The 24294-nt window shown below is 43.0% G+C and overlaps 2 protein-coding genes across 3 annotated transcripts; both read left to right on the top strand.

Annotated features, from left to right (window-relative positions):
* Nucleotides 1-507: 507 nt before the first annotated feature.
* gda (guanine deaminase) lies at nucleotides 508-12980 on the top strand. The gene is made up of 14 exons (XM_084181102.1): nucleotides 508-782; nucleotides 2960-3048; nucleotides 3181-3352; nucleotides 3982-4069; nucleotides 6333-6438; nucleotides 8876-8903; nucleotides 9103-9210; nucleotides 9406-9513; nucleotides 9731-9828; nucleotides 10074-10141; nucleotides 10693-10839; nucleotides 11261-11382; nucleotides 11969-11996; nucleotides 12236-12980. The coding sequence occupies exons 1-14, from the start codon at nucleotides 654-656 to the stop codon at nucleotides 12304-12306; spliced, it is 1362 nt and encodes a 453-aa protein (XP_084037228.1). The 5' UTR covers nucleotides 508-653; the 3' UTR covers nucleotides 12307-12980.
* Nucleotides 12981-16061: 3081 nt separating this feature from the next.
* On the top strand, nucleotides 16062-22369 carry LOC311144921 (uncharacterized protein). Of its 2 annotated transcripts, none has more exons than XM_084181100.1 (5): nucleotides 16062-16452; nucleotides 16630-16943; nucleotides 17099-17265; nucleotides 19659-20803; nucleotides 21097-22369. In XM_084181100.1, the coding sequence occupies exons 2-5, from the start codon at nucleotides 16709-16711 to the stop codon at nucleotides 21473-21475; spliced, it is 1926 nt and encodes a 641-aa protein (XP_084037226.1). In that variant the 5' UTR covers nucleotides 16062-16452; nucleotides 16630-16708; the 3' UTR covers nucleotides 21476-22369. The 2 variants fall into 2 exon arrangements, with proteins under 2 accessions (XP_084037226.1, XP_084037227.1); XM_084181101.1 differs by having other exon boundaries at nucleotides 16069-16452; nucleotides 16596-16943.
* The last annotated feature ends 1925 nt before the right edge of the window (nucleotides 22370-24294 follow it).

Below are 24294 nucleotides of genomic sequence, written 5' to 3'. Positions count from 1 at the left end.
TTCAGCTGTGGAATAGTTACTAGTACTACTAGGCCTAGATCATAACCCCTACTGGTTATGAGTCTTTATGACCTTTTCCCCCACCTTTTTTATAATTCCAACTAGTTCCTAATGCATAAATATTTTGGTTTGAGCAATGCCAGCTCATGTGCTAGCTAGCTAGCTAACTGCAAATCGATCATTTTCTGCTAAGATGTTAGATACATACTTATGAATGATGGCTTTTTTCTCATGAATTTGTTCTTAGTTGTCACTTTTAACCCCCTCTAATAAAATGTTACTAATCCTTATCACTGGTGTGGTTATAGCGGTATGATACTTACCTTCAAGATACAATTACTTGCAATGTTGTGTAAGCACTTCTGCCTGTGTCTAAGTAGTGGAAACTATCATACGATACGAAAATGAACAATGCGCCATTGCTGAGCATAACAACCTATTTTTATTAACCCTGTAGGCTAATAAAATTCCAGCTATGGCTGTTCCATGCGGGCGCACGCTACGCTTGTGGCCAGTCGCACTGTGCCCGCAGGTGGAGTCGCTTCTTGGTGCGCACAGATTAACCGCCCACTGTCCTTGCCGAGGATAAAAACGAGAAGAGATTCATTTTTATCATCAAACTGCCGAACCCTGCTTTTTTAACGTTTATAGAGATGACTAGCTCCAACGAATCCGCTGTGGACATTGCGCACGTCTACAGGGGGACGTTTGTGCACTCCACCGATCACACAGCCGTGGAAATTCTGGAGGATAGGCTTCTGGGAGTGGACATGGAGGGGAAGGTCTGTCAGAATTAAATAAAATAAAAATAGAATTAAACTGTGAAAGTCTATTTTAATATCTATGAACAGCATACATTATGTTAATTCATTTAGAAATTAGCCAGAATTTGATTTAGCATTTTTGTATGGATACCATTGGCCCATACAAATAACATTTTCTTCAAAAGAAGATAAACCTGTTTCCAAAATCCGTTATAATTGTGCAGCGTGTAACTCTAGTAAAACTACACATGAGCAGTAGATATATAGGCTACAAAGGACCTGTGACAGCTGTCACGAAAGTTGTGAAATGTGGTCTGGACTTTGTAATAATAGTAGTTTCATGGAAATCGTTTTCTTGCGATTATTTTGCTTTCTCATGCATGTGATGTTTTTATTACATGGATTTTATTACAAAGGTTTCCCAAACTGACTCATATGCCCCCCAGATCCTAATTATGAGTTTAGGTGGTGTACTCTATTGGGGAATTGGATGCATGTTGTTTGTATAGTATATATACAGTGCATTCGGAAAGTATTCAGACCCCTTCACTTTTTCCACATTTTGTAACGTTACAGCCTTATTCTAAAATTGATTAAATAGCATTTTTTTCTTCTGATAAATCTATACACAATACCCCATAATGACAAAACAGGTTTTTAGACATTTTTGCAAATGTATAAAAAAAAAAAAAAAAACGGAAATATCTCATATACATAAGTATTCAGACCCTTTACTCAGTACTTTGTTGATACACCTTTAGCAGCAACTACAGCCTCAAGTCTTCTTGGGTATGACACTACAAGCTTGGCACACCTGTATTTGGGGAGTTTCTCCCATTCTTCTTTGCAGATCCTCTCAAGCTTTGTCAGGTTGGATGGGGAGCGTCGCTGCACAGCTATTTTCATCTCTCTTCAGAGATGTTCGATCGGGTTCAAGTCTGGGCTCTGTCTGGGCCACTCAAGGACATTCAGAGTCCTGTTGGAAAGTGAACCTTCTGAGGTGCTGAGCGCTCTGGAGCAGGTTTTCATCAAGGATTTCTCTGTACTCTCGCTGTACTTTGCTCCGTTCATCTTTCCCTCGATCTCAACTAGACTCCCAGTCCCTACCACTGAAAAACATCCCACAGCATGATGCTGCCACCACCATGCTTTACCGTAGGGATGGTGCCATGTTTCCTCCAGACGCGACGTTTGGCAATCAGGCCAAAGAGTTCAATCTTGGTTTCATCAGACCAGAGAATCTTGTTTCTCATGGTCTGAGAGTCCTTTAGGTGCCTTTTGGCAAACTCCAAGCGGGCTGTCATGTGCCTTTTACTGAGGAGTGGCTTCCATCTGACCACTCTACCATAAAGGCCTGATTGGTGGAGTGCTGCAGAGATGGTTGTCCTCTGGAAGGTTCTCCCATCTCCACAGAAGAACTCTGGAGATCTGTCAGTGACCATCAGGTTCTTGGTCACCTCCCTGACCAAGGCCCTTCTCTCCCAATTGCTCAGTTTGTCCGGGCGGCCAGCTCTAGGAAGAGTCTTGGTGGTTCCAAACTTCTTCCATTTAAGAATGATGGAGGCCACTGTGGTCTTGGGGACCATCAATGCTGCAGACATTTTTCGGTACCCTTCCCCAGATCTTTGCCTCGACACAATCCTGTCTCGGAGCTCTACGGACAATTCCTTTGGTTTTTGCTCTGTTTTTGCTCTGACCTGCACTGTCAACTGTGGGACCCTATATAGACAGGTGTGTGCCTTTCCAAATCATGTCCAATCAATTTAATTTACCACAGGTGGACTCCAATCAAGTTGTAGAAATATCTCAAGGATGATCAATGGAAACAGGATGCACCTGAGCTCAATTTCGGGTCTCATGCAAAGGGTCTGAATACTTATCTAAATAAGGTATTTCAGTTTTTATTTAATACATTTGCAAAAATGTGTTTAGATTGATGAGGAAATATTTTCATTTAATCCATTTTAGAATAAGGCTGTAACGTAACAAAATGTGGAAAAGGTCAAGGGGTCTGAATACTTTCCGAATGCACTGTATGTTGAGGGTATATGTAATCCGGCTATGCCTTAATGTGTTACAATAGATCACTTCATGTATGGATCAATTATATTTAAATGAATGAACACCTTGTTGAGTCAGGCTCTGATTGTCTCTCTCAGGCTCTGATTGTCTTTGGTTGGTTCTCATGTTGACAGATTGCCTTCATTGGGAGTGGGCAGGAAGTCGACAGTCTTTCACAGAAGTGGAGGTTTGAGGCCTTGGCTGTTACACAGCTTGGACAGCAGTGAGTAAAGAGTCCATCCTATGAGAGTAACACTGATTCCAAATGTAACTCCTACTTCACTTCATCTGTTTCTGACTGAACACAACCTAGTTATTATCCTAAAGTCCATTTGGTTGTCATCGTTGTCTGTAGTGAGTTCTTCATGCCAGGGATGGTGGACACCCACATCCACGCGTCTCAGTACAGCTATGCAGGCACAGCCCTGGACCTGCCCCTGCTACAGTGGCTCAACACGTACACCTTCCCAGTGGAGGCCCGCTACAAAGACATGGGGTTCGCCCGCAACGTCTACACCCATGTCGTGGTGAGCGTTCTGGGCCAAACTAACACACCTCAGCCTATATAAGTCATCAGGGTCGTGTTCATTAGGCACCAAATGTTAGAAAACGGACTGAAACAGACCTGGATTTAGCATAGAGGATTATAGACCATTCGTATCCTTATTTCCTATTTTAAATGTCTGTTATACTTTTGAAGCCTTGTGTTGCAGGGGTTAATATTGCAGTGATAATGGACACTCAGGAGCAGAAACTTTGGATGCCGTCTTTGCTCCTGTGTGTCTATTTTCCCGTGTTTTTCGGAATTCACTGCTGTGCAGGGATAGGAATGCCAATGTTGGGCCAAAGGAGGGCCAATAACAAGCTGCTATGGCCTTTTATTAAAGGTTAAAGAGAGTTTACATTTGTGAAGCTTTAGCTTATTTTAAACAACCTGCAGTGAAGCAAAAAATATAAAAAAGTTAACTATTTAGGTTGCTTCCTTGGCTACATAAGGAAAGCTCACAGAGTGAGACAGTAGCATAGAAATTCTGATGAAATCTGGATACAATGTAACACATAGCAGGCTAGGGCAGGTGATATTGCAGTGAGAGAGTGGTGTGTATGAACAGGCCCTATTTGGCCTGAATACTAAAACAATCTCTGTCTATTTCAGAAAAGAACCCTGAGAAATGGTACCACTACGGCATGTTACTTTGCCACAATACATACCGATGCTGCTCTCCTGCTGGGCCAAATCGCAAGTGAGAAAACAGACACATAAACACACAAATGTGCAGACACACACTCTACTGCTCACTTGCACAATGGCTGAACATTGAACATAGCCCAGATGTTTGTGCGGGATAATCAGAGTGGTTGTACTTTGACCTGTTCCCAGTGGTCTTCTCACCTGTGGATAACTCGTGTTTATTACATAAGTCTATAACTTTATGACAAAGGCAGAGAGAGGAAGGGAAGAACAAGGCATGCTATATGATAAAAGAGCACAGGATGTTATCTGACTGGCTCTAAACATTAACCTCAGTCACATAATGTACAACTGTACCTGGAATACACACACACATGCCTCCACTGGTAAGTTGTTATGCAACAATGTGTCAATCACAGTCTCTTTTTTAAAAAAGGGGATTGGAACTCCACTCCTCTTTCAAATGTGTTATGTATTTATTTAGACAGGAAAGTAGGGAGACAGACAGCAGGGGATAGACAGTATTAAAGGTGGCGGTGTGGGGATTCTAACCTCGCCGCGGGGTGGTACAATACAAGTGGTCCGGAGGCTGCTGTGTTGACCGCTAGGCCAGCCTCTCTATGTAGTTAGGTTATGTTGACAATGTTTCATTTCTTATGTCACAGTGCGAGCCGTCATTTGGGGGAGTCTAGTGTGTGAAAGTTTTGTTAACGCTCAGTGCTGCCCCATCTCATTGAATAACTCAAATCTGTGTGTGATTTAAAAAAGTTATCGGTTGAAGGATATGCATATGGTGTATTAGAAGCAATTATTTGTACCATGATTGTCTTCGAATTTGTATTTTATTTACATGAAGATTGACCATGAAGATGGCCATTTTCCCATTCACAATGCCTGCGGTACCGCAGTCAGCCTTGAACTTCTGTGGCTTCAATGAGAGGGGTCTGTCGTTCTGTTCCAAACCCTCTTAAACATTGTGTGTTTGCACTAGAGCTTTTTTTTGCATTGGATTCCTCCATTTCTTCTGCATCTGCTGATGCCGACCATTAGCCTGTGCGATTGATGGGGGCTGATCTAGAGCGGTGTTTGTGAGACCAGGGCAGATCCCCAAAACTGTTCTTATCACAAAAACGTCATTAAAGTCCAAGAAGTTTGAGCTACAAACTATTATGACTCCACTATGAAAAGCTGAGACTGTTTTGCTCTATGACACTCACGCCGCACAAGAGTCGCTAGAAGGTAAGGGTTCTTCTACATAGATCATACACAATTATTGCTAGAAGGTAAGGGTTCTTCTACATAGATCATACACAATTATTGCTAGAAGGTAAGGGTTCTTCTACATAGATCATACACAATTATTGCTAGAAGGTAAGGGTTCTTCTACATAGATCATACACAATTATTGCATTGTGATCGTCCCTGATGTTTTCCTGAGCTTTGCTATATCTCTCAGGTGCATTTCAGAATTATCTTGTGAATATTAAAGTTTATTTCACCAAGTTCAATTTCTGCCCAGGACTTAGTGTCCATAATATTGTAACAAGATCACATAGTTACTGTCACAAACTCCAAACTCCACACAGTTGTCACTGACTAGTTGGATAATAATTTACCACCAAGGAAACCATTTATGCAATACATTTTTTAAAGAGGTTTTTGCTTGGCATACCTTTTTTTATTGACATTTGTCAATAAAACTCATGAATGTAACTGTTTTGTGTTCTACTTGTAGCCCTGGTTGTACTGACAATAAAATGATAAAACAATTCAATGTGAGGCTAAATAAGGGTAGGGCAAGCAGGTAAACTAAAGTATTGAATTTCAGGTTTCAGATTCAGGGATTGGCTGGGCATTAAAATATGAATTTGCTGCGTTCCATCATTATAATGAAAATTATTTTTACGAACACCAGCTCAGAACAAGACATGAACATAGGGTTTTGTATGTAGAGGAGTGAGTGGAATTTGTCACTTTCTCATCTACTTACTGTATGCATGGAATGTTTGTCCTTTGGTGGTTGCATTACTCCTCCTAAACAGTCCAGAGTTTGTAGTTTGGGAGGACACCAGAATTGTTTCACCACAACCGATAGCACCCGCCTTTTGGTTTATGAGATTACTGTTAGCTTTAGTTTATTATTTCGTTTATTCCAGGATGCTGACGTTGGCTAATGAGTAACATCACAAATGTCACTTCTGGCTCCAGTCTGATACAGTTTGACAGAGTGCTACTCTAATCACACCAAATGCAGCTCCCCTGATGGGTGATTTGACCAGTTTGGTGACCTTTGCAATTGCTTCTTGTCATTGCAGACGATTTTGGACAGCGTGCCCTTGTGGGCAAGGTGTGTATGGACACAAACAACTTTGTCCCACATTACAAAGAGACGGCAGAAGAGTCCCAAGACGAAACCAATAGGTAGGTAATAGATAGGAGAGGGGGCAAGCCTGTATACATAATAGAGTTAAATGATTAGAACAGGAGCTTTGCACAGGAGGGGTTTATGGGCTCTCACAATGGCTTTTTGACTCTTTTATGACTCAAGACCGTAAGGTGACATGGAAAATAATGTCCTCGGAGGAGGATAGAAGATAAACTATTCTATTTTATTCTATTATATGTATAAGCAGGTGGTGGAAGCCTAAATCATGTGCACTTCTCTTGAGAGCTCGAAGACATTTATGCATAAAAAAATGACCAAATGAGCAAGAACAATGACTAAGAAAAGCATCATATTGAGCTTGTGCAGCAAGAACCAATGGGTACAGACAAATTTAATTCTAGACTTTACATGAGTTTATGGGACCCTCTAGCACAGGGATTCACAAACTTTTTTGGCCCACCCCATTTTGATATCTGGACCCCAACCATGTGAAAAAAATTATGTAATTTACAGCCAATGTTTCTTTCTTTATTTGGGGCTATGGCAGTCAATTGAAAAACATTCTAACAGTATTTCTGATTGTCTTCTCAACTCACCATCACATGCTTTTAATGTGGGGCTATGACAGTCAATTGCAAATTAGTCTTGACAGAATGTATCTTATCTCACCACCACTAATGAGAGGGGTGTGCTTGATGCATGTCGCGTCAGAGCTTCTCAAAGTCAGGGGGCGTGGTCGACAGTGCGCACCTCATCTCTGCTGTCACATAATAATAATATGCCATTTAGCAGACGCTTTTATCCAAAGCGACTTACAGTCATGTGTACATACATTTTTACGTATGGATGGTCCCGGGGATCGAACCCACTACCCTGGCGTTACAAACGCCATGCTCTACCAATTGAGCTACAGAGGACCACATCCAACCTGGATCGATATTTGGTTTTAATGCAGGCGAGAGCACTGAATCCAGGTTCACACAGACATGAGCTGGCGAAGGGTACCATGAGTGTTATGGTTCTTTCAATACTGGGAACTCGGAAAAATACTAGGTCAGTAAGTCGGAGCTCTAGAAATAGACCAGAGTTCCCGAGTTGGAATTCCGAGTTGGGAGACCGTTCAAAACGATTTTTCACAGTTGTATATAGTTTTTTTTCAGAGTTCCCAGTTGTCTTGAATGCACTGAAGTCGGAAGTCGTAGATTTCCGAGTTCCCAGTTGTTATGAATGCGGCATTAATGCTCAGAGGGACAAGTCAGGAACCAAAACTCCTCCGTAGTGACCCGTGAATGCATTCGGTCACATTCATCTGTTTTTCGTCAATATAGCCACACTGAACATCCCTGGTGCCGTTTCATGCTTGGGAATCATGAGACAGAAAAATATGTCCTCGTGAATAGCATCCCCCAACATGTATAGCGAACAAAAGTTAATGCATGTGCATCTCGGCCCTCACAGGTAACGTCCATTTGGAGAGCGTAAATTGGGGCGTTTTTGACTCGTTTAGTCAGTTTCCTCTTGATTGCTAGCAATAGCGTAAATTATTTGTTTAACAGTTTTATCTGACAAGGGTATTGATGTGAGTTTCTGTGTCTCTGCCTCCCCACTCATTGTTTTCACCATATCAATTGCGGCCGGTAATATCAAAGTATCTGCAATAGTGTATGGTTTCATAGCATAGCGGGCCTAGCCATTCACCATGGGAATGATTTCAAATGCAACAGTCAAGTGCAGCCTTTTCCCATGATCTAAGGGCGTTCTCAGATTTAATTGTATCATTTAGATTAGAATAATTTTCATTTAGATTTTTAAGGTTAACCACATTACAATGATTTTGAGATACAAAGATGATATAATATATATTTTTCTATATATATTTTTTTTCTTCTCAGGATTTTGTAAATTCACCCGCGACCCCATTCTCATATCAGTTTCGACCCCTAGTTTGGGAACTGCTACTCTAACCTCACAATATATCTCACAACATTTGTCATATTTAAAATAAAATAAAGATGTTGGAGAATAAAAAAATCTCTCCCGTCTTTCCAAGTATTGCCCTCAGAAAACAAAATTAAGCAAATTCATCCTCAGCTAATCTGAAAGGAGAAATTAGTGATGAAATCATTGGCTCTGAGCCAGTTGCTGCAGTCTGAAAAACAGGATTCAGACGTTCCTTACACACACATATTGCTCAACACACGTCTAGGGTGTATTAATTAGGAACCAAACAGAGGCGATTGGAAGGAGAGGGACCTACCTGAAATTCGTTTTCAATGTGAAACGTTTTTCGTTTAGAGTAAACAGTTTCTGTTGCAAAACATTTTGATATGGTGTGCAACTAAAGAATACACCTCAGCAGTCTCAACTCCTGAGTCAATAGTTTTTTTTGGTTGGTTGTGTCTGGTAATACAGCATTCTTCTTTTGAAGAAAGAAAAAAAAGTGTTGTTGATTATTGTTTTGTGTTGCTCTAGGTTCATTGGTGAGCTCTTGAAGAAGAAGGTAAGACTCCTTAGCCCCAATAGCACAGGCTGTTTCTAAGTATAATATAATCTAAGGGAACATGTACAAGACAGTGGCAATGTAGGGATTGTATCCCTCCCCAAATAATAATATCACAGACACATTTGTGATCAGAATCTGTGAAAGGAGCTTTTTAGGGTTTTGCTCACTGGGTGTCTTTCTGTCTTGTTTGGGGCAGTACCCCCTTGTAAGGCCGGTGGTAACCCCGCGCTTCGCCCCATCCTGCTCCTCCGCCTTGCTGGGTCACCTGGGAGAGATCGCCCAGAACAACAACCTGCACATCCAGGTGAGCCTTGTCAGCCTGTCGCCACAGTAACCAAGTCAAGAGGATCCCATGGGAGTGTTGCTTTGAGGATAATTTATTTATCTGTATTTATCTCCCTTCCATTCTCTCCCTCTCACTATCTCTCTCTTGCATTCATACACATTGATAATCACCTGAAGATTCAAACAATTAATTGATCGTCTCTGTGATCCCCAGAGTCACATCAGTGAGACGAAGGAGGAGGTGAAGCTGGTGAAGGAGCTGTTCCCAGACTACGACTCCTACACAGACGTCTACCACAAACACAACCTTCTCACTGACAAGGTTAGCCCAACACAAACACACACACACACACACACACACTACAAGGACATTCTATGGATAATGAAGATCATAATATTGCTGATTATAATGATAGTGGTGGTAATAGTTGTAAGGATCATGATGATGATATTGGTGATGATGATTATAATGATAGCGGTGGTAATGGTAGTAATTATACTGATGTTGTTGATGATGATGGTGGTGTGATGGTTCACAGACGGTGATGGCTCACGGTTGTCACCTAACCGATGAAGAGCTGAAGCTGTTCAGAGAGAAAGGGGCGTCCGTCGCTCACTGTCCCAATTCCAACATCTCGTAAGTGTTTCTCATTACCCTACAGTTCACGTTCCCTGACTACCCCTGTGTCTACCCAAGGGTCATTGATGGAAGATGTGAAATGAAAGACCAAAGAATCAGGATTTAAAAATAAGTCATGATTCTTATTTTTATATCATACCCTATCCAGTTAAGAACACAGCAGTGATACTAGATATCATATCAGCACTGAAGATAGAACCCACCCATATTCTCTCATCTCCCTCTCATTTCTCTCTCTCCAGGTTGTGCAGTGGTATGCTAGATGCCCGCAGGGTTCTGAACCACAAAGTAAAGCTGGGGCTGGGCACAGGTGAGTCCATGACAACACACTACAAAGCAGATCATCTTCCTTTTACCTGAGAGCACAATGTTCTGTATTGTTTTTAGCCTATGTCTAATGTAATATCCCTGAATGTCCATATTTTTAATTTGTAACTAAATCAAGGCAATCGTGATTGAGTTATATAATAATCTATATATTTTTATAAAATGAAATTATAGTCTAATAAAGTTATTTGAAATGGCACAGATAATATTTTTTTCTAACAATTATTATTTTACATTCATTATGATTTTGGATGATCCTAATAGGTTGTTTTTTCATTGAGGGCGGCAGTAGGGAACCTAGAACCTAGACGAAAGTTGCCGCTGTCTGGTATCAAACTGGCTTGACACTGTAACAACATGAGATAAGCTGATCTGCTGGTTTATTTTAGCACAAAGGTGCATGTTATCTCCCGTTAGTATAGTTTTTAGAAAACCAGCGCTTATTTGTTGCAATTGGCTCTGTGTTTAACGCATTAATACATTTATCTGTGTATGCACTTGTGCGTGTGTCTGTCTGTGTTTCCGGCCTTGTAGATGTGGCAGGAGGCTACTCTCCCTCTATGCTGGATGCTGTGCGGAGAACGTTGGACACCTCTAAAGCCTTGACCATCCAGGACCCCCAGTACCAAACGCTCACCTTCGAGGAGGTCTTCAGACTGGCCACACTGGGAGGAAGCCAAGGTGGGAGACCTGGCCGGGGGGGGGGGGGGGTTAGAGTCATCATCACCACTATTAAATCAATACATCAATCAGTATGAATGATTTGATACATGATGATTTATGAATTGATACAGATGCATGCGCTCAAAAGTTAATTTTCAAAATGCCTGTGCTGCAGCATCGATACATTGCTCATAGGACAAACTCTCTCATAGAGTGATGCCAAGCGAACAAGTTTATTTGCAATCACCTAAACTGCAATGAAATATATTACACTGACGGTACAGGTATAGCTACTTTGCAGCACATGTTTTTGACCTGCACTACAGTCAAAAACCTTTTAATGAACCCAACAGTACATCGATGTATTTGTTTATTGATGCCTTGATTGATGAATAATTTATTGATATTCTGAGATCTGGATTGATTGTTTGGTTTGTAGCCCTGTCCCTGGATGCGCATACAGGAAACTTTAAGGTGGGGAAAGACTTTGATGCTCTGCGGGTAAACACGGCCATAGAAGGAGGACCCATTGACCTCATCAACCACGGAGAGGGGCCTAAGGTAGGAACCAATCTCCCAATACATAGAGCAGGGATCATCAACTAGATTCAGCTGCTGGCCAATTCTTTCTTGAGCAGATGGTCAGGGGGTCGGAACATAATTACAAATAATTTGTAGATAGCAAATTGATCGCAAGAAGCCCAAACAGATAAAATATTTGACTAAAACATAATAATTTCAAACATTGCTTTCATTTGTATATGATCACATACCTGTATATCTCTCTATTATGCGTGGGAATACATTGAAACAGATTTCCAAAATTAAAATAACTTTGAGCTGATTTGTCGGTGTTTTTACCCCCCCGAAAAGAATGCTCAGAAAACTTGTGGGCCAAATCAAATGGGGAACCATGACTACGTTGGCCTCCAATGGTGTTGAAATATCACTGCTGTTACCTGTTGAGTCATTCTGTCTAAACCAAATCATGAGGCTCACCACTCCAAGTCTATGTCCAGTCTTGATTTATCAACTATGTGACGTGAATCAGACTTGAAACCAAATTATAGGAATCTAGTCCACAACTCAGGATGTGACTGAATCACTCCCATGACATGACATTAATCTTGGCTCCATTTGATTTCAGGTGCTCCTGGAGAAGTTCTTGAATTTGGGTAAGTGTTTCGTTTCTGTTTCTGTCTCTCTCACACAATATGTTAAATGTATTCAGTCTTGGCTGGGGCCTTTACATGCCATGAAAGTATTGTGGCGAATTCACGGATAGCCACGGTCCTTGCAGCTGTCAGCCAAGAGGTCCGAAATTCTTGATGAGGTCACTAGGTGTTGTAAAATCGCTAAAGTATGTTCAGGTTATTTTTTCCTTCTTTGTTCCCCCTTTCCCTTCCTCCTTCAGGGGATGATCGGAACATTGCGGAGGTGTACGTGGCAGGGAAGAGAGTGGTCCCATTCGTAGAGAGACCATAGAGTTGGGATTGGTTGCTGGCTTGTTGTCATCTTGTTACCATCTGTCTGAACCCTCTACCAGTCTACTTGACTGCTGTTGTAACAGGACAGGAGGCGATGAGGAAAATGTATTCAACAAGAAGAATTATTACTGTATATAGAGTATGTGTGTTCAATCATCCCAAAGTCGATCCTAGGGACCCCAAGGGGTGAACGTTTTGGTTTTTGCTCTAACACTACACAGCTGATTCAAATTATCAAAGCTTGATGATTAGTGAATTATTTGAATCAGCTGTGTAGTGCTAGGGCAAAAACCAAAACGTGCACCCCTTGGGGTCCTGAGGACCGAGTTTGGGAAGCGCTGATCTAGTGTACTTACGTACAGTACAATCCAATAGATGGCATTGCTGCTCATCGTGAAGTTCAGAGTGAATCCTATGTTGGTTGTCATACTTAGGTAGTAACCCAAAGAACATCATTGTCTATGTTGTTTTTGTTATTTCAAAGTCAAGGGAAATGTGTGTGTTTATGAATGTACACTTCCAGTCAAAAGTTTTAGAACACCTACTCGTTCAAGGGTTTTTCTTTATTTTAGTATTTTCTACATTGCAGAATAATAGTGAAGACATCAAAACTATGAAATAACACATATGGAATCATGTAGTAACCAATAAAGTGTTAAACAAATCAAAATATAGATTCTTCAAATAGCCACCCTTTGCTTTGATGACAGCTTTGCACACTCTTGGCATTCTCTCAACCAGCTTCATGAGGTAGTCACCTGGAATGCATTTCAATTAAGAGGTGTGCCTTGTTAAAAGTTAATTTGTGGAATTTCTTTCCTTCTTAATGAGTTTGAGCCAATCAGTTGTGTTGTGACAAGGTAGGGGGTGTATACAGAATATGGCCCTATTTGGTAAAAGACCAAATCCATATTATGGCAAGAACAACTCAAATAAGCAAAAATAAACGACAGTCCATCATTACTTTAAGACATGAAGGTCAGTCAATACGGAAAATTTCAAGAACTTTGGTAAAAACCATCAAGCGCTATGATGAAACTGGCTCTCATGAGGACCGCCACAGGAATGGAAGACCCAGAGTTACCTCTGCTGCAGAGGATAAGTTCATTAGAGTTACCAGCCTTGGAAATTGCAGCCCAAATAAATGCTTCACAGAGTTCAAGTAACAGACACATCTCAACATCAACTGTTCAGAGGAGACTGTGTGTTCCTGAGAGGGAACTTCATGTACGGTGACTGGTTGATATAAACAAGATATATAACAACACAGCAACATAGAACACGAGAACATGTACAATATAATAGATTAGATTAGAAGCAATCTATGCAATCATAGGCTATATATACACATATATAAAAATAAGAACTTCAAGAGTTGAGGAGTTTGATGGATGTTGGCACAAAACTAGAAGCTGTTCTCTTAGACTTGTATGCCAGGGATCTATATCTGCGCCCGGAGGGAAGGGAGTTGTACTGGTCCAAGGCTTTTCTCTGTGTGTAATGTCCAAGGCATGTCTGTATCTTTGTATTTGTCCGGCTTTTTCAGCATCCTCGACTTCGTCTCGGGCCTAGCAACACCCGTGCCAATATATCCTCCAAATACCAGTTTCTCTGGCATTATCACTTACCGGTAATTATTGTGCCACTGCTGTTCCGCGCTACAGTGCTGAGTTTAGCCGAAAAAGCTACAAAGTAAAAGGGACAAATATTCTGAAAGATTTTAGTAAGGTGTATTTGCATGATTTTAAGTGAAAATGTGTCTCTTTGTTTGTAACATTTTACGAGAGTATTCACGCCTGGAGGCAAATAATTAGCTTTGTCAAAGGATAAAACGTAGGGTTATATGAAAATATAGAGGCTGAACACTACAAACAGCATAGCTTAAACATTATTTTGTTAAAGCATACATTCCTCTATGGCAGATACACTTTCCCTGTCTCTCACTCACACACGTATATCTACTGCATTGTAGACCCATCTGTGTGTGACAGATGAAAAGCTAGAAGTGACCATGTCCATTTGACAGCCTACCATAGCCAATGTGGGACATCTGTCATAGACAGGTTTTCAGACAGGTCCACTATAAGGACTACAGAGATTAAAGTTTCTGGTCTACAGCAAACATGTCCCAAAACAATGGATGATCCAATTCCATAAGATGATTTATCATAATTGTCAGCAGTGCTTAATTTTGGACTGTTTCGTTCTGGAACCTATTTGGCCGGATCGCAATAATTGAAATACAATAACTGTACATCATTGGTTGAGTCAGTGAAACTGGAAAAAAAATGTAGGACTATACTTTTCTCCTCATAATGTATGCTACAATTGGTCTCCACACACCTAGGCCTAGGCTATTGATGGATTCAAGACAAGGTCGTTTTTATTGATCTCAGTTTGTCAGTGTCAAAGTAGCCTGTCATTAGGATCATTAAAAAAGATTCTGCCAAAGTCTCCAGTTGTGTAAAATGACATATAATTGCATGAAATGCGTTTTTAAAAGGCCACATTTTCCCCGGACCCCTTGGCTACTAAAAATGTTCCCCATGTGTGCAACTTTTGTAAGTGCCTCTACTCTACTGCTCTATGCCACTACGCAAATGCGATGATATGCATGCAATGTTTTATTTTAAAATGTATGCGTTCCAGTACCTCAGCGCTTACCAGGTCACCCCCTCTCACGCTCACTTTTTGTTCCCATCACCTCCCGATTGACAAATTAAGCACTGATTGTCAGTGTATCTGGTCCTCTGTAGCTCAGTTGGTAGAGCACGGCGCTTGTAACGCCAAGGTAGTGGGTTCGATCCCCGGGACCCCATACACAAAAACAAAACATGTATGCACGCATGACTGTAAGTCGCATTGGATAAAAGCGTCTGCTAAATGGCATATTATTATTACTTTACCTGTAGGTAGCTTCCCCTAAGTGACTGATAACATTTACAGCATATGTGCCAAAAAAAATTACTAAATAAACATGTAACGGAGTTAAGAACATATCGTGAACTCACTCCACAGCCATCTTGAAATGTCGCGGATGGAGCCATTCAATTGGTACCTTTTGGGTGGCTCAACCCGTTGGAAAGTTGTGAAGGAGGGCTGTCACGATATGTTCTTAACTCCATTAAACATGTACATTTGGAAAAAAATGTTTTAGCACATGCTGTACATGTTATCAGTGCAAAGCAGAGGATCACTGGTTGAGACCAGTATGGGGCAGTCGTACAGTGGAGGTTAACCTAACCCCCGTTACACATGATACCGCTCTGTTCTGCTGATCAAGGGACTGAGCTCATTGATCCATAGAGGAAATCAACCTTATAACATTTTGATTAAACTGCTGGGACTAGTTTGATTATTCCAATTAAAATTCCATATTCTATAGGCCTACACACAGTATTTTTAAATATACATTATTGAGTTTTCAACATCCTAATACCTATCAACATTGGATGTTATACTATTTATATTTAATTGCTTTTATACCAATTCCTTAAGGTAAATCAAATGAATGGAAGCGGTATGAAGCTTACTTAGGAGCTATGTATGAATGTAGCCTCTATACCTATTTATGTGTTGAATTTGTCATCACTTCAAATATATTTTCTGCTTATGAAACATACAGACTTATGACAGATTCTAGACTGAGCTAGACGCATCGATATCCGTTTTAAACACTTTGTAACGGTTGGGGTTCTTGAACATTCCCCATAATTCCACACCCGATGTCAACGCCCCGGACCCGAACACCCTACAGTCGGATTGTAACACCAGGAAGTAAACGGTAGATTGGAAAGGATATTGTAAACCGATGGCTGTTTTTAGATACGGTTTTTATTGCCAGTTAAACTGTTGTCTAAGTAAATAATAACGTTGATCTGACTGTTGCATCGAATTTCGCACCCACAAATAAACTGTTATTGGCGATAGTACGTTTGGTCTATGTAGTGTTAATGTATGTGCTGTTTGTTGTTGGCAACGATATCCCTAAATCAAAGGTTGTTATTTGAAGGTACAGCTGATAAACCTTTTACGGTAAATTATACAGTAGGACCGACATACTTGGTACTTTCAACAATACGGACGTCCCCCTTCGCCTCCCTCTGGCTCAAGGGTTGCTGCGAAACATTTGTCAGCCGATCTCGTAAGTTTTATTCTATTTTAAATATGTGAAAAATGTAGTTTTTGTATTTCATCTTTATTTTCACTGTGTGTGAGAACTGTAGACTGTAGCTTTATTACAATGTTATTACTCTCATTACTACAATCTAATTACTTAAACTGCAGCCCTTCAACTGCATATATTTTCCATACCTGCAAGGACACAATGGTGCCACTATTGTAGACAACATTGAACCTTGAACCAGCGAGAGGCCACCTGAGTCAGCTGAGAGTTGGAGATGCCTCTATTCCGTGCCATGATGGAGCCCAGGGCTGAGAAACAGGTAGTGAGGAAGAGGAAGATTAGAGGACGAGGAAGATGGGAGGAGGATGATGGTCACCCTCCCCGACTGACCCAGCTTTGTCTGCGGAACTTGGCAGAGAACATGAAGGAAGTGTGGGTCAAAGACTACACTGACAACTACATGGATCAGTACTCCTTCAGATATGTAATGGGCCCCTTCAACCTGCTGCGTGAGTCTGTCACAGGAACTGGAAGGGAATGTGTATGTGTATGTATATGCCGCCATTTCTGGTCATTTGTAAATGTGCACATGATTAGTCCACTTGTTACTGGTAAAAGTGTGTGTGTCTGTGTGTCCCCTCTCTCTGTCTGTTTCTTTCTCTAGCGTCTGAGCTGGTAGAGGAGCTCCTGTCTGTCCTGTCCTCCATGCGTGAGTTGTCCCGTGCAGCGCTGCACCTCCTGTTGATCCCTCAGCTCAGAACCCTATCTCTTGGGGGCTACTCTGCCCTGGTCACCCCCAGCCTCTGCACCCTCATCGGGACTCGCTGCCAGGTTAGGACAGGCTTTGGTCCCCCTTATAATCTATAGTACAGTGAGGGAAAAAAGTATTTGATCCCCTGCTGATTTTGTACATTTGCCCACTGACAAAGACATGATCAGTCTATAATTTTAATGGTAGGTTTATTTGAACAGTGAGAGACAGAATAACAACAAAAACATCCAGAAAAACGCATGTCAAAAATGTTATAAATTGATTTGCATTTTAATGAGGGAAATAAGTATTTGACCTCTCTGCAAAACATGACTTAGTACTTGGTGGCAAAACCCTTGTTGGCAATCACAGAGGTCAGACGTTTCTTGTAGTTGGCCACCAGGTTTGCACACATCTCAGGGGGGATTTTGTCCCACTCCTCTTTGCAGATCTTCTCCAAGTCATTAAGGTTTCGAGGCTGACGTTTGGCAACTCGAACCTTCAGCTCCCTCCACAGTTTTTCTATGGGATTAAGGTCTGGAGACTGGCTAGGCCACTCCAGGACCTTAATGTGCTTCTTCTTGAGCCACTCCTTTGTTGCCTTGGCCGTGTGTTTTGGGTCATTGTCATGCTGGAATACCCATCCACGACCCATTTTCAATGCCCTGGCTGAGGGAAGGAGGTTCTCACCCAAGATTTGACGGTACATGGCCCCGTCCATCGTCCCTTTGATACAGTGAAGTTGTCCTGTCCCCTTAGCAGAAAAACACCCCCAAAGCATAATGTTTCCACCTCCATGTTTGACAGTGGGGATGGTGTTCTTGGGGTCATAGGCAGCATTCCTCCTCCTCCAAACACGGCGAGTTGAGTTGATGCCAAAGAGCTCCATTTTGGTCTCATCTGACCACAACACTTTCACCCAGTTCTCCTCTGAATCATTCAGATGTTCATTGGAAAACTTCAGATGGGCCTGTATATGTGCTTTCTTGAGCAGGGGGACCTTGCGGGCGCTGCAGGATTTCAGTCCTTCACGGCGTAGTGTGTTACCAATTGTTTTCTTGGTGACTATGGTCCCAGCTGCCTTAAGATCATTGACAAGATCCTCCTGTGTAGTTCTGGGCTGATTCCTCACCGTTCTCATGATCATTGCAACTCCACCAGGTGAGATCTTGCATGGAGCCCCAGGCCGAGGGAGATTGACAGTTCTGTTGTGTTTCTTCCATTTGCGAATAATCGCACCAACTGTTGTCACCTTCTCACCAAGCTGCTTGGCGATGGTCTTGTAGCCCATTCCAGCGTTGTGTAGGTCTACAATCTTGTCCCTGACATCCTTGGAGAGCTCTTTGGTCTTGGCCTGGTGGAGAGTTTGGAATCTGATTGATTGATTGCTTCTGTGGACAGGTGCCTTTTATACAGGTAACAAGCTGAGATTAGGAGCACTCCCTTTAAGAGTGTGCTCCTAATCTCAGCTCGTTACCTGTATAAAAGACACCTGTGAGCCAGAAATCTTTCTGATTGAGAGGGGGTCAAATACTTATTTCCCTCATTAAAATGCAAATCAATTTATAAACATTTTTACATGCGTTTTTCATGATTTTTTTGTTGTTTTTCTGTCTCTCACTGTTCAAATAAACCTACCATAAAAATTATAGACTGATCATTTCTTTGTCAGTGGGTAAACGTACAAAATCAGCAGGGGATCAAAAACTTTTTTCCCTCACTGAATGTGTTATGTATGTGTTACAGTGAGCTCCAAAAGTATTGGGACAGTGACACATTTCTTGTTATTTTGGCTCTGTACTCCAGCACTTTGGATTTGAAATGATATAATGACTATGAAGTTAAAGTACAGACTGACAGCTATAATTTGAGGGTATTTTCATCCATATCGTGTGAACCGTTTAGAAACGACAGCACTTTTTGAACATAGTCCCCCCATTTTAGGTGACCAAAAGTATTGGAACAAATTAACTTGTGTGTATTAAAGTAGTCAAAAGTTTAGTATTTGGTCCCATATTCCTAGAACGCAATGATTACATCAAGCTTGTGACTAGAAACTTGTTGGATGCATTTGCTGTTTGTTTTAGTTGTGTTTCAGAATAATTTGTGCTCAATACAAATTCATTGTAAATAATCTATTGTGTTATTTTGGAGTCACTTTTATTGTAAATAAGAATAGAATATGTAGCAACACTTCTACATTAATGTGGATGCTACCATGATTATGGATAATCCTGAATGAATTGTAAAGAATGATGAGTGAGAAAGTTAGATGCACAAATATGATAACCTCTCACCATTACAGTAACAGGGGAGGTTAGCATTTCTGGGGGGGTATGACATTTATGCCTCTAACTTTCTCACTCATCGTTACTCAGTGCTGGAGTACAGAGCCAAAACAACAATAAATGTGTCACTGTCCCAATAATTTTTGGAGCTCACTGTATGTATGGGTTCTCACTATCTCCCTCAGAGCCTGCACTCCATGGACCTCTCTGGAGCCCAGCAGGTGTCTGCCCATGTCCAGTGTGACCTGCTGGGTTGTCTGCCTTCCCTGCGCTCCCTCTCTCTAGCTGGCACCCCTTGTGACAGACAGGTTGTGGCGGTGGTCGCCCGCCACTGCCCCGCGCTGCGCCACCTCGACGTGTCCCGCTGCCGCTTCCTGCCCCCCGAGGGCCTTCTCTGCCTGGGGGGTTCCTCCTACGCCCCTCCACCCCCCCTCGGCAGCCTGTTGGCTCTGGATGGGGGCTTTGGGGAGGGGGACGGGGTGGCTGCCGTGGCCTTCCTCCTGCTCTCCCTGCCCTGGCTGGAGAGAGTGGCAATGGAGGGCCTGGGGGAGGCCTGTGGCCTCATACACAGCAGGGAGTTCGGAGGGACTGAGGAGCTCACGACCAGAGAGGGGCTGCCCAGTCTCTGGGAGGTGTGGAGGGAGAGGAGGCAGAGTGGGAGGGCCACAGACACAGGCCAGATATCAGGAGCAGATGTGGAGGAAATTGAAGAGGAGGAAAACGACAACCGTTTCTCATGGGCGAGTGAGAGTGAGAGTGAGGATGAGGGTACAGGTGAGGAGACAATGGGAGATGGAGGTGGAAGAAGTGATGCCCAGATGAGGACAAGGAAGGAAATAGAAGAAGACAGTGTTGAGAAAGGAAGAGAAGAGGGAGTGGGGGGGGCAGGGGGTGAGGGCTTTACCTTACGTCTAAGGGAGGCGCAGGGCATGTCTGGTGGGACTCTGGAGGCTGTAAGTCAGCTTTGCCCCGAGCTGCGCTCTATATCACTGGACTGTGAGGAGGACGGGCCTAGCCAGGGGTCTTGTCTGGCTGCAGGCCTAGCCAGGTGGGCGGGCCAGCTGAGGGTACTCTCTGTGCGCTTCCCGGGGCCCCTGGATGAGCTGCTGCCTGCCCTGCGTGCTATGAAGGGCTTCCTGGTTTCTCTCACCCTGGAGGGGGTCAGAACCAGCTCTCACACACCCGTGCTGGAGCTCCTCCATGCCTGTCCCAGGCTGAGGAGCCTCGTCGTCCACGCTGAGCCTCCTTTAGCCCCCCAGGAGGAAGAAGAGGATGAGGAAGAGGACAGGGATCTACCCTGCCTACCCCAATTGTGCTCTCTCTCTCTAAAGTAGGTAAACTGCTGCACTGTCAAGAGGTATGACTCAAAGGGTCACATGCCAACTGGGAATCCCCAGTCATTTTCTATGCAGGTCCTGTCTTTGAGAGTGGGTCATGTGATCCCCTGTACCTTCTGGGTATCTGTATTTAGTGTTGCACCAGGATGTAAGCCCCCCCCCCCACACACATACACACACCATGGTGTTGACTGCACCATTGTGTAAGTTTCTGTATATCCCTTCCCGTTGAAGTTGTGTGATATCCTGTTCAGTGCTCATCTGTCTCTGTCTCTGTCTCCTCCAGCTTCTCCTTTGACCAGCGCCAGATGAAGACCGTCATGTCCTGGAGGTCTCTGAGGGGGGCGCTATGGTGCCTACTGTCCGGCTCTCCCCTCCTGGAGAGGGTCTCTCTGGTGGCAGTGCCCTGTCCGCTGGAGCCTGTGTTCCAGAAGCTTCTGAAGCGCCCCGCCACCCGACCCCACAGTCCTCCACTACAACAACTATGCCACCTCAGCCTTGTCCGCAGTGACATTTCCATCGAGACGGCGTTGGGCCTGATGACCGCCAACAGGCGTCTGAGCAGCCTGGACCTGAGCGGCTGCTGGGCAGTGAGCCTGGACAACATGAGGCAGTTACAGAGGACAGCCACCAGGAGACGACATATCACTATCACCTGGACATGATGTGCTTTACATCTGACAACAGGCTACCAGGCCGGGGCACCCGCATTCACACATACTGGATGTTTGGGGCAAATCCAACACAGAGTCCCACTCTTGATATTTTCAAACATGGTGGTGGCTGCATCATGTTATTTGTATGCTTGTCATTGGCAAGTACTAGGGAGTTTTATAGGATAAAAATAAACAGAATAGAGCTAAGCACAGGCAAAATCCTAGAGGAAAACCTGGTTCAGTCTGCTTTCCAACAAACACTGGGAGACAAATTCACCTTTAAGCAGGACAATAACCTAAAACATAAGGCCAAATATACACAGTGGCCTAGAGTTTTGACTTAAATCAGCTTGAAAATGGCTGTCTAGCAATGATCAACAACCAACTTGACAGAGTTTGAAGAATGATTTAAAGAATAATGTGCAAATATTGTGCAAAGCTTCTAGAGATCTACCCAGAAAGACTCACAGCTGTAATCACTGCCAAAGGTGATTCTAACATGAATTGACTCAGGGGTGTGAATACTTATGTAAATGAGAGTTCTGTATTTAATTTTCAATACATTTGCAAACATTTCTAAAAACATTCACTTTGTCATTATGGGGTATTGTGTGTAGATGGGCGAGATAAAAAATATATATACATTTTGAATTCAGGCTGTAACAACAAAATGTGGAATAAGTCAAGGAGTATGAATACTTTCTGAAGGCACTGTATGTGATCGTGTCTCAATGTAATGAAAGTATGAGCCTTAGTTGTGGTCAATTTGCAGTGTACAAATTATTATAATTATGTTCCGGCCCTCCGACCATCCACTCCGACAAGAATTGGCCGAGGCTGATTGCCTACCCCTGTTGTAGAATATACACTGCTCAAAAAAATAAAGGAAACACTTAAACAACACAATGTAACTCCAAGTCAATCACACTTCTGTGAAATCAAACTGTCCACTTAGGAAGCAACACTGATTGACAATAAATTTCACATGCTGTTGTGCAAATGGAATAGACAACTGGTGGAAATTATAGGCAATTAGCAAGACACCCCCAATAAAGAAGTGGTTCTGCAGGTGTTGACCACAGACCACTTCTCAGTTCCTATGCTTCCTGGCTGATGTTTTGGTCACTTTTGAATGCTGGCGGTGCTTTCACTCTAGTGGTAGCATGAGACGGAGTCTACAACCCACACAAGTGGCTCAGGTAGTGCAGCTCATCCAGGATGGCACATCAATGTGAGCTGTGGCAAGAATGTTTGCTGTGTCTGTCAGCGTAGTGTCCAGAGCATGTAGGCGCTACCAGGAGACAGGCCAGTACATCAGGAGACGTGGAGGAGGCCGTAGGAGGGCAACAACCCAGCAGCAGGACCGCTACCTCCGCCTTTGTGCAAGGAGGAGCAGGAGGAGCACTGCCAGAGCCCTGCAAAATGACCTCCAGCAGGCCACAAATGTGCATGTGTCTGCTCAAACTGTCAGAAACAGACTCCATGAGGGTGGTATGAGGGCCCGACGTTCACAGGTGGGGGTTGTGCTTACAGCCCAACACCGTGCAGGACGTTTGGCATTTGCCAGAGAACACCAAGATTGGCAAATTCACCACTGGCACCCTGTGCTCTTCACAGATGAAAGCATGTTCACACTGAGCACATGTGACAGACGTGGCAGATTCTGGAGACGTGGAGAACATTCTGCTGCCTGCAACATCCTCCAGCATGACCGGTTTGGCGGTGGGTCAGTCATGGTGTGGGGTGGCATTTCTTTGGGGGGCCGCACAGCCCTCCATGTGCTCGCCAGAGGTAGCCTGACTGCCATTAGGTACCGAGATGTGATCCTCAGACCCCTTGTGAGACCATATGCTGGTGCGGTTGGCCCTGGGTTCCTCCTAATGCAAGACAATGCTAGACCTCATGTGGCTGGAGTGTGTCAGCAGTACCTGCAAGAGGAAGACATTGATGCTATGGACTGGCCCGCCCGTTCCCCAGACCTGAATCCAATTGAGCACATCTGGGACATCATGTCTCGCTCCATCCACCAACGCCACGTTGCACCACAGACTGTCCAGGAGTTGGCGGATGCTTTAGTCCAGGTCTGGGAGGAGATCCCTCAGGAGACCATCCGCCACCTCATCAGGAGCATGCCCAGGCGTTGTAGGGAGGTCATACAGGCACGTGGAGGCCACACACACTACTGAGCCTCATTTTGACTTGTTTTAAGGACATTACATCAAAGTTGGATCAGCCTGTAGTGTGGTTTTCCACTTTAATTTTGAGGGTGACTCCAAATCCAGACCTCCATGGGTTGATACATTTGATTTCCATTGATAATTTTTGTGTGATTTTGTTGTCAGCACATTCAACTATGTAAAGAAAAAAGTATTTCATAAGATTATTTCATTCATTCAGATCTAGGATGTGTTGTTTAAGTGTTCCCTTTATTTTTTTGAGCAGTGTATATTATATCCACTTATCACTATAGTGACTTATAGAAGACAAAAACCATATAATTCTTATGACAAGAATACCTTTGTTATAGCTTTTTAATGAGTCATTTGTATTGTATGAAATGTAATTATAAAATGATATAGATCCATCTTTACAATATATTCAAATGTATTCTTCACCTACAAAGTTGGCGACTTTGTGGTTTACCTGACTCTGGCTGCTGCAATGACTCAAAGCATTTCTGGAATGCCTAAGGTGTCCCCAAGCAGGTCCTTTGTCACAATATCCTCTAATGCTTGTCTCCAGCAGGTGGTTAGCAGTTTCAAACGCAGTAATGTAAAACTAGGTCAAGACAAATAGCACGTTTCCTTTGTCCCAATCACTCCAAAGTT

This window comes from Coregonus lavaretus, assembly GCF_964263955.1.
Source record: "Coregonus lavaretus genome assembly, chromosome: 17".
Classification (NCBI taxonomy): domain Eukaryota; kingdom Metazoa; phylum Chordata; class Actinopteri; order Salmoniformes; family Salmonidae; genus Coregonus; species Coregonus lavaretus.
Note: the sequence above shows the minus strand (reverse complement) of the source record. Positions and strands in the feature narration are given on the sequence as shown.

What these genes read in the sequence shown, in the direction of transcription:
- gda (XM_084181102.1), top strand. Translation starts at nt 654, where the DNA reads ATGACTAGCTCCAACGAATCCGCTGTGGACATTGCGCACGTCTACAGG. An exon ending in ACAACCTTCTCACTGACAAG is followed by an intron (nt 9,514 to 9,730) that starts GTTAGCCCAACA and finishes GATGGTTCACAG; the next exon opens with ACGGTGATGGCTCACGGTTG. An exon ending in ACCACGGAGAGGGGCCTAAG is followed by an intron (nt 11,383 to 11,968) that starts GTAGGAACCAAT and finishes ATTTGATTTCAG; the next exon opens with GTGCTCCTGGAGAAGTTCTT.
- LOC311144921 (XM_084181100.1), top strand. Translation starts at nt 16,709, where the DNA reads ATGCCTCTATTCCGTGCCATGATGGAGCCCAGGGCTGAGAAACAGGTA. An exon ending in GGGCCCCTTCAACCTGCTGC is followed by an intron (nt 16,944 to 17,098) that starts GTGAGTCTGTCA and finishes TTCTTTCTCTAG; the next exon opens with CGTCTGAGCTGGTAGAGGAG. An exon ending in TCATCGGGACTCGCTGCCAG is followed by an intron (nt 17,266 to 19,658) that starts GTTAGGACAGGC and finishes TATCTCCCTCAG; the next exon opens with AGCCTGCACTCCATGGACCT.